The following is a 10719-nucleotide window of genomic DNA, read 5'->3' as shown; positions in this document are numbered from 1 at the left end:
GGTTCATTCCCAAACACATCCCAAACACATGAACACATTCCCAATTATAAAAGCATGTAAGGTTTTTATACGTTGTAATTTCACATTGAGAGTGGAAAAAGTTCTGACATGATTTATCTTGGTTTCTTTTCTTTTCCTTTATTTATTTATTTATTTATTTATTTATTACATTTTACGTCACAAAAACCTGACATTCTAACGGGTGTGTAGACTTTTTATATCCTTGGTATTAGGGGAGAGTGGGATCAGTTGTGACATTTGTCACTTTTATGAGTAAAATATTCTAAAGCTCCAGTTTTGACATACAGTAGGTACATTTGTCTGTTAACCATAATTAACAAATGCCATTGTCATGTTAATATCATTAAGATATACACTCACTGTCCATTTTATTAGGAACACCTGCAGTTTTATGCATTTATACATTTATGCAGTTATCTAATCAGTAAATCATGTAGCAGCAGTGCAATGAAAAAAATCATGTAGATACAGGTCAAGAGCTTCAGTTAATGATCACATCAAACATCAGAATGAAGAAAAAGTGTGATTCTTTGTGGCATGGATGTTGGTACCAGAAGGGTTGGTTTGAGCATTTCAGAAACTGCTGATCTTCTGGAATTTTCACACACAACAGTCTCTAGAGTTTACACAGAATGGTGCGAAAAACAAAAAACATTGAGTGAGCAACAGTTCTGTGGGTGGAAATGCCTTGTTGATGAGAGAAGTCAGAGGAAAATGGCCAGATTGGTTCAAGCTGCCAGGAAGGGTACAGCAACTCTTGTAATTGCATTATAAACACAAGAGGACACAAATATATAAAACATGCATCAATTTATTTGACAAAAGAGAGTGTGTGTGCGTGTGCATCTGCATGTGCGTGTGTGTGTGTGTGTGTGAGACAGACATACAATAATCAATTTGATTGTTTATTTTTTTCTCCAAAATAACATTTCTGTACCATAATCGGAATGACTGATCTATTGTCACATTCATGAATGGAAAACAAAATTCCAGTTCTACATGTTTTATTACAGCCTCGCTGTGCTTTTGAAGAAGACTAGAACACTTAAATGAATAATAATAACAAATAAATTAAAAATGAATTATAGAGAGACATCAAATGATTGGTGACAGTAGGTGCATGTCGAAGTCTAGGCTTCAATCTACACTCTAAGAGTTTTCAGGAATGCATCTGGTGTATCCTTCACAACCTGCAATAGCCCATAAGTCTTTGTGGCAGTCTGAAATTTGAAGAAAATGACAGAAAGCAAAGGCACAAGTACGTAATTTTTAAAATCTAATTTATTATGTTTTTTTATTTTAGAAAACATGAGAAGATGAGTAAAGCTTCTGTCCATATATCATGTTTTTAAATTAATATAAGATAATGTAATGATCAGTTACTGTAAAACATACTTAGTTAAGCATATTTAAATGTGAATTTCTTTAGTGATTTATGCCACAACTGCAGGTGTGGAGCTTCTCCAATGGTGTGCTCATTTGGCCTTTTTGTGCCTTTACTTCTCATTTTGTGTGACTAAATAATTAAAAGGAACCTGCCTAGGCTGCAGCCTAGACTTTGGGATGCAGCTAGTCTTCAATTTCAGTAGTTTCATCTCCAGATTTTTTGCTCCATAACCGGATAAAAACTGTAAAAGCACTGCTGCTAGACCACTGATATTGAATCTCTACAAAAATAAGATCATATTCTCCACACTCTTTGCAGTACTTGTGGAAATTCTCTGACAAACAGGATATTTACACCCGACCAGGAGAGGAAATGTGGAGGGGCAAGAAGGGCGAGATGATGATAAGAGGAGGTCAGAAAACAGGCGAAAGGTGCTGGGGAACCTCCACAAGGCAAAGAAAGGCTTAAGGTCCTCAGTGTGGACATAAGCAGTATGTCTAAATGGAGACTTCGTACTCTCTCGTGTCCTGTAGATCATAAAAAGAAATACACGTTAAAATGCAGACCAGGACAAATAAAATAGATATTTTGTGATATATTAAGGTTCTCAAAGTGAGGGTCCAGGGACCTCCTGGGGTCTGGAAAGCATAAATAGAAGGTTTTTGCTTGTTTGTTTTCGTTTTTTGTTATAGCGGTGGAAATCACAGCCCACCATTATCAAAGTTATCATATAGAGTACTGTGCAAAACTCACCATATTTTTCTTTTTTTAATACAATCTTTCTTAAAGATTTTTATTTTATGACTACATTATCGAGTCAGGACACAATTAAATGTTTGTGTGTCAGTAAAGAAAGCAGCATATTACATAAGAGACCACTTTTACCAAAACTAAGAAGCAAGTGCAACATTCAAAGTCTCCAGAAGAACTGGTTATGCAAGATGCTCAGTAAAACCTATCAGCTAATTTCCTTATAAAACTACACAAATTGTACCGGAGACTAAGAATTTGTTAAGCAAAGGATCATCACACCAAATACTGACTTTGTTTCATTTATTGCTGTTTACAGCTCTTTGAAGTATTTTTATTATTTATTTTTTAATTTTTGCTCTACAGCGGAGGTTCTCAACCTTTTGTAATGAAAGCTCCCCCATATATATATATATATATATATATATATATATATATATATATATATATATATATATATATATATATATATATATAACTTTTATGATTTTTTATAATAACATTTATGACTTTTATAAAACTATATAACGGACAGGTATGGAGTGATCAAAAATGTTTCTGAACACTATAACTACTTTGAACAAGAGAACTAGGCTGTAATAACGTGTATTATTTTACATGTAAAACATGTTGCATTACATTTGTCTTGCATTCTAAAAACATTCGCATATGAACGATGTAAATTGGGACGAAAGACGCGTCTCGTTATCCATGACGTTGTTAAATCTCCAGCACTCAGCCGCTCACTGAACAGAGCAGACGCAGAGAGAGGTGTGAGTGCAGCGGGAAAGCAAGACCTCGCGCTTGCAGGACAGTACTAGTGATATTTGGAAAGTTGCTAAGATTTGTCCAAAAAGTCGCTAAATTTGTCGCTAGGAGCTTTTTTTTTGCAAAAAAATGTTGCTAAAGGGGTCTGAAAAGTCGCTAAGTTGGCAAAACTGGTCTGCACTGACAGCTAGATAAAAGGCAGGCTAAGATCTGCCCTGCCCCAGCAAAAAAAAAAAAATACAGAGGGAGAGGGAATGCGGGGTTTTTCATTTATGGACATTCTATTTGAAAAGCAATAAAATACATTGAGAAGCAAATGATGCCCTGTCTGTGTTTTTTTTTTTCTTGAAAACAATTCGCGCCCCCCTTCCGATCCCTCCGGACCCCCCTGGTTGAGGTCCACTGCTCTACAGCATTTATTTTGCACAGTACTGTATATTACTCTGAGTTCTAATAGTTATTGGCCTATTTGACTGGTCAGTTGAATTGGATAAATTTAATCCAAAGCTCAACAACTGACATGTTGGCCTATAAATATTGTCACTTTGACCTACATCAGTGGAAAGTTCAGAATAAAAAGCTTTTTGGCTCTGATAAATAGACAAATTATTATTATACATATTTAAATAATGAGCCTAATATTTGTGTAGCCGGATTATGTTCATAAATCTGTGCTGGACTTCATTCTACAGTTAAAGGGGTCCTGGGCTGCGAAATGTTTGAGAACCCCGGGTATAGACAATGTAGCTGTAAGTAGAACTATAGTATGCAGCTGAGAAAGAAAATACAAATCAAAGACAGTGCAGATGTAAATGCAAACTTAAGAGTGAGATGGAAAAAAGACACCCATCACAACTATGGTTCCGACCTTCTTTGCTCCAAACAGTGCTATTCCACCGATCAACTCTCCTTACAGGCTTTCTCATTACAACAGTATCCTATAGGGAAGAACCGCTGGTGTCTGGGCGCAATGATCACTCTCTGTTCAAACATGAAACCATCAAAAGAAAGGCAATGCAGAGGTCATGAAAAGCCAACCAAAGTTGATGAAATATTTTTTTCAAGTAGTGCAGTGAAAGAGAAACCATGGTTTTGGAAAAATGTCAGTGTACCAATGTCTGGACAAAATAACAGAAAACAAAAAAGGTATGAAACAAATCCTAGACTGTGTACGCAGTAAGTTCATACTGGGTGAGATCACGGCTGCCAACCATCAGGGCATTTTTACTTTAGATTTGAACATTTTGTATGTGCAAACTACTGTGGCAGAGAAGTGTAAAACAAATAACAAATATGAAAACAAAATAACAAATCCAAAAATAAAAAACAAAACAAATTATAAACACAGTTGCAAATATAAAAACAAAATAACAAGGCAGAAAACACAACGACAAATCCGAAAACAAATTAACAAGTCAGAAAACACAATGAGAAGTAGGACAAAATGGAAAAGGTAGGTATATTTTGCAAATGGATTACTTACTGCTGATTGGACGACACATCTGTCAATCAAGATATACAGGAAGTAAGAAATTGTAAACAACTTTGTTTCTTGTACATTAGTGGACTTCTGTGTTTACTTTAAACCATTTTATGTCCATAGTGAAACTTTCAATCTTAGAAAATAAAAGTTTACATTGGAAAGAAAAGAGAAAATGGAATTTATTCAGCGCTACTTTGAGGAAGGACATTCATATGCTATGATTTAGGATATTCTGTTAACATACCATGATTAGCTTGCATGCTCTAAAAACACACCTAAAAACAGGTCTGTTTAGAAAATAAAAAACTATTCCCCATTAAGTAAGGAATGCTATAAGAGCAGAGCTACGTGGACCAGGACAGTTGTTCGGCTACGGGACAATGCGTTTCAGCAAAAACACAAGTTGTGTGTAAAACATGATGATGTTATGCGGTTGCTGCAAGAACTTAACCCACAGGGGACAGATCAGAGGACACGTTGTAGATGTCTCTTTTAAAACCTTGAGATTTTTTCCACATGAACTGCAGAAATATGGCAGAACACCATATTTTAAACTGCAGACCGGACAAAACATTTTAACACATGCACACATGAATTGACTTTCCAGTACTGGCTCAGTGCCACAGCCTGCTGTACTTCCTGTACATCTTGATTGACAGATGTGTCGTCCAATCAGCAGTAAGTAATCCATTTGCAAAATATACCTACCTTTTCCATTTTGTCGACTTATTGTGTTTTCTGACTTGTTAATTTGTTTTTGGATTTGTTGTGTTTTCTGACTTGTTATTTTGATTTTGGATTTGTTATTTTTTTAATATCTGTGATTTGTTTTGTACTGCTCGGCCACAGTAGCAAACGGCTCCTAGCCTGAACCAAGTAGAGGACAGCTCAGATATAAAAATAGTCCACACATGAGGGAGCTCATCTCCAAAGGCACTGTTTCCATTCACGCCCGATGGAGGTGCTAATGAGTCTGTCTTTGCTTCTCACTGACCCACTTAATGTGAACACACAAACAGACTGGACCCCTGGGCTACAGATTTCACAGCACTACATGGAAGTGCATCATGTGGTCTTAATCACAGAGAGACGTGTCAGAAAACAAACATTACAAACAGAAGGTGTGAATTGAAGCCACTCTGTGATACAAGCAGCCCATAACAAACAGTTAATGGAATTGACTAAGTGCTGTCAGATATCCTCACCTCACTGTTCTTCTGGGACGCAGAGAAAGGGAGAGGAGAGAGACAGAGATTCACAGTGTTAAATCTTTAGAAATAGAAAGTGCCAGGAGGACTGTAAGAGGAGACCAAGGACATTATGATGATGATGATGATAATGATAGAATGACCAAATAACCTTCAAAATGAAGGTTAAAAACATGAAACATATTCATCAATGGAATGAATTTTTAAATGAATTTCATAGTGTTATAGACATGAAGCTTGATAGGGTTCCATACTACATTTCTAAAGGTGTGGCATTTCATTTAAAATCCTGAAGCTCCTAAAGATAATTAGATTTGGCACATGAGCCTGCAATAAGGTAACACAGATGGTGTTTTCAGATCATAATTTTAAGATCATAATTTCACTCCAGATGTACAATCATAGTCGTGAACAGCTGAATGCAACTTTGTCATGGAAACTAAACAACCACAGAAACTACACATTATTGGAGGAAGGATGAAGCGGGTTTGATTTAGAATGTGGGGTATTGAAAAATGAAAGAGAGCTGATGTGTGTACTTACTGCTGTCTCGTAGATGGGGTTCTCAAAGGCTGTCTCGCCTCTGATCTGGTCATACTGTGGTGATGCAGACATGGGCAATCGAAAAGTCTTGCCTTGCACCCTGAAAACAGAGTGACAGAAAAGACTATACCTTACACTTATCTACCAGAAAGTGGAATAATGAGAGCCGCTTCAAGAACAGCTTTTTATCCAAGCTTACCTTGAAAAATAGAAGTATATGGACATGATGATTAACATAATTATAGCTACAGGGATGAAGATGGCAAAGACCACATTGGCTCCTTCCATGCTGAAATCTGTTCCGGCAACTAGACAGAAATATTGATTAAGTTAGTGTAATACAGTACAGTATGTATATAGCAGTTTAAGTTTTTCTAGTCAGAAATTTATCACAGTAATGCTTATCTAAAGCTAATGTCATGCTGATTGTGGTATGATTGCCACCAATAGTAGAGGCCACTGTTTAAAATAAGAATGGGGCAGCATACAATGTTCAACGTGATGGCTGTATTACACAAGTCTTGCCCCTGGATAAAGAAATGGCTGGCCTATTCGGGTCTTACACTGACACGTACAGATAGGACATGATTCTCCTTAAGTAATGGAGAAATGTACTGTACATGCCCAGTAGCTAGAGCAACCTGAAACAATATACCTGTATATATTTTTTTCCATATTATTTGATTAAAAAAACCACATTATTAGCTCAATTTATCAGATTTTAATTCCAAATCTGTTTCTGAAAGGTCATCTTGCCGATCCATTTCAGGTTCATGGGTCTCTCCTCATTCAAGTAGATACAATAGGAGCCTGGTCTTGAAAATAACTGCCTGGGAGTATTGCCAAGATGGCTGCCGAGTGGATACTAGAAGAACTTCTGTTCAGGTAGGTGCAATGTAGAAAATCCAAATGCTGGTGTGCCAGGCTGGACAAAAAAAGGAATCACTGGTCTCTAAAAAGTGGAGGAAGGTGAATTTTTTGTGGCAAGCTACCAAAAAGATACAGCTTTTGCTCTCCTATTAGCTGAGTGCCATGCAGAAGTTGAAACCAGTTGACCTTTCTGCCACCGCACTCATCTCTGAGCTCAGTCGTAGGGAAATTGGATTGAAAATAATGTGTTTCAAAGCGCTGAGGCAAATTTTTCCTGAACAGTGTGAAACCAGCCTAAGGCAGTTAAAAAACTGACAGTTCTTACCATCAAGCCTGCGCTCATTTACATACTCCAGTGCTGCTGCTGAAAGGAAAGGAGGGATTTTTAGCAAAGAAATTGACAAAAAAACAAATAAAGAAAGAAAACACTTTAGATAAATTTTATTGTACATAGCACTACTAATAATTCAAATTGCAAGACTATCAAACAGTGTAAGAAGAATGACATATGCTTTACAATGGGCTGAAGATATAGGCTACCTTTACACACTGGAGGTGGGTGACTCCACTTCGCTGGGCGACTGGGGACACAGCGAATATTTGCTTCTCCGATGAGCTTATAGCCACTCTGGCAGGAGAAGTGCAATATCTCTCCTGCTTGGTAGAACTGCTTCTCTGATACCTGGACACCAAATTCTGGGATTCCAGGGTTCCTACAGGTTTCATATGTATCAGCTGTACAACAGAGAATGAATACACACACATGAGTGTATATCAACTTGTCTAGGCCGTGTTTACATCGTTTTTTTTGAAGATTAGCACTACTAAGACTAGTGCTACAATATATTGTTATTTTGTTTTGTTTTTTTTGCAGTTGGCACTCACACATATAGCCAACATCAGCACAACATGTGCAATTTACATCTCAATGACACCGGATGCAGCTCATTTGATAAAAATGCATGTCATTTTTGGATTATCATTAATGCATTTTCTAAATATTCCAATTTCATAGCTGAATATTTTTTCAGGTGCTGATTGTACTCAGTCGTGTGTTACTGGCTAAACAATGGCAAACAAAAGGTAGATTATGTTGATTAATCACAGGAGGAAAGTTGTGTTAAGGGATCTTGAGTTGCTCATCTCAGGATGACAGTGTGGAGATTAAATATTATCAAAATTAACAACAGCGGGTGCTGTCTTACAATGCTGATGAGTTTAAATCATACAATACTCTCATGAATGTTTCAGAGGAACAAACAATCTTTTGCAGATGTATTGCCAATTAGCAAACAAGCGGCATGCAATGTCATTGAGATGTAAATCTGGGTTTTGATATGAGGTTGGAGGATTATAAATGCCTGCACATGAAAGATAATGCAGAGATGCGCTATTATCCTCTTTACTGCACTACAACACCCTTGATTCTAACTAGCAGTTTGAGCAGTGAACAGTCTGATTCTAGCTAGTTTGCTGTGGTTTAATTGAGTAGCACAATACATTACTGCATGGAGAGGGTGTATTGGGAATTAATGAAAATTCGGTCTGCATTGTGAAAGGGACACTTCACATTAACATTCCCTCCTTGTTTATGAAAAAAAAAATAAATAATAGCAACTTCGGCCTTCTTCAGCACTGGATATTCCCAGCACTGGATATTCCCCATGGCAATATCACTGGTATATCCCAGCCTGCCTTACATGCAGTAAGCTCCTGCCATGTTCACAGAGAATCTGACACACATCATATATGAAAGCAGCAGTTTGTGAATGCATATAGATTGCCCAGGGAACTGAAGTCAGAGACTGGTTGCATAATTACATGCACTTCCCATGAAAGCATATTTACATACAATATAAAAGTATCCTTTCTATTAATGTGGTTTGTGATGCAATGGCAGAAATAAGGCTGCAACACCCTCAGAGAGTACCAAAGGACAGCATAGGGTTACTTTGATGTCTTGCAAAATTTAAGGCAATCTTTTGCTTCCTTCTCTGCCTCACTTCAGCAAACCATTTTATTTACAATGTAAAGTGGTTTTCAGTTTATTAGTAAACTAATAAAATGACTGAATGACCGCAGTGCTTTGTGACCATAGATATGGGGCATAAAAAACAACATAGCCTTTCCACTTAATTTTGGTTGAGGCTATCATGCTTGCCACCCATAGGCTTCATACTACCCTCTAGTGAATTCTAGGGACCCCTTTATCCAGTTGAGTGGTTTTATACATTTGCTCTACGGTTGCCAGGTTTCAGCAAAATTTCCAGTTAAACTTCATCTCAAAATCTGCACTAAAGGCCTATAACTACCCCAAAAATCCATGCAATGGAAAACGCCAACACATTTTTCTTCTTTTTCATTGCCTTTGAGTGGGAAAAACCATGGTGCACACAAATTTATGAAGTATGGACATTATCCACTCCATAATCCCCTTATCCCATTCCAAAGCTTTGCAATATAGCTTACAATAGAAATGGTTCTGTACAGCATAGACACACTGTCTGCACTTACACTTTGTTTAAGGTAATTTTTTTTATTTCGATAGATTAGATTTTCTGATTGTTGCTATAAAACAAGATCTTTGCAACTGTGGAGTATTTTAAAATATTCCAATTTGGTATTAAAAAAAAACATGACCCTGGCAACTCTGTCCTGTCTTGCACTGACAGTGCTCATAGAGCAAGTATAATTCCATTCCCAGTGTGACTTGTTGCAGTTCCCATTTTTGACCACTACATCCAATAATAACTCTATGGAGCACTTCCCCACAATTGTGCAACATCTGCTAAAACGAGCAAATCAATGAAACACTGTTGAAATACCCAAAGGAGGTCATTGGCATTTCATTGGAATTTAAAATGTATAACGCTGAGGACTTTCTGAAGATTTGTTTAATAGTGGGGATCTGTCTATGGATAAGCTGATAGTGATAATAATATCTCCACAACCTCCTAACTAGTACAGTCAATCCTACCATTTTACACATAATAAACTCTAGTAGCTCTTGATGTAGGCTGTTGTACTTTGCATCATCAAAACAGGGCTCATCTGATTCTCCAATCTGTTCCCCATCCCTCATATGGACATGCAGTAATAGAAACTTAATCAAACAGCTACTAATGAAAATGTCACAGAGCAGTTCTGGAATATCCATCTTCTAATGAAACAGCTGGACAAGCTTATTATAGTTAATGAATCATGCTTAGTTCTGAGGAATGAAAATGGTACTCACAGATGCATTTGGGTGGTTTCTCACTCCACTTGGGTCCAGTGGAATCGCGGTTGTAACAGGAAAGGAGACTGTTTCCCGACAGAGAGTAGCCCTTGTTGCAGATGTACTGCACTGTGGAACCCACAATCAGTCGAGGACCCGACATCACCCTGCGGCTGTGCTCTACCATGCCAGGGTCTGGGCATGACAGCACTGAAGAAACACACATTAAAATACAGGATGGTTTGCTACCAACTCCTATTCTTCATTCTTTTATTCATCTTTAGTAAGTGTTTTTTCCTAGTTAGAGTCACAGTGGATCTGGAGCATATCCCGGGAAAACTGGGCACAAGACAGGAATACACCCTGAATTGGAACAAGTCTATTACACTAACACCCACGCACTCTTTTAGACATAGTGGCAATTTACAGCAGCCAGTCCATTCACCAGCATGTTTTTGGAAGCTGGGGAAAA

General features: G+C 37.4%; 1 protein-coding gene across 1 annotated transcript in view; it reads right to left on the bottom strand.

The window, feature by feature from the left end:
* Positions 1-1420: 1420 nt before the first annotated feature.
* Positions 1421-10719, bottom strand: part of sez6b (seizure related 6 homolog b) — a 178003-nt gene continuing 168704 nt past the window's right edge. Inside the window, exons 12-18 of the mRNA XM_053647675.1 lie at positions 10266-10457; positions 7571-7765; positions 7356-7394; positions 6360-6468; positions 6161-6260; positions 3795-3907; positions 1421-1935 (exon numbers count right to left, since the gene is read on the bottom strand). Coding sequence (XP_053503650.1) covers positions 3827-3907; positions 6161-6260; positions 6360-6468; positions 7356-7394; positions 7571-7765; positions 10266-10457 — 716 coding nt within the window. The 3' untranslated portion in view covers positions 1421-1935; positions 3795-3826. The remainder of the gene's footprint in view (positions 1936-3794; positions 3908-6160; positions 6261-6359; positions 6469-7355; positions 7395-7570; positions 7766-10265; positions 10458-10719) is intronic.

Source organism: Ictalurus furcatus, chromosome 17, assembly GCF_023375685.1.
Source record: "Ictalurus furcatus strain D&B chromosome 17, Billie_1.0, whole genome shotgun sequence".
Taxonomy (NCBI): domain Eukaryota; kingdom Metazoa; phylum Chordata; class Actinopteri; order Siluriformes; family Ictaluridae; genus Ictalurus; species Ictalurus furcatus.
The sequence above is the reverse complement of the archived record's forward strand: the minus strand, read 5'-3'. Positions and strand labels throughout refer to the sequence as shown.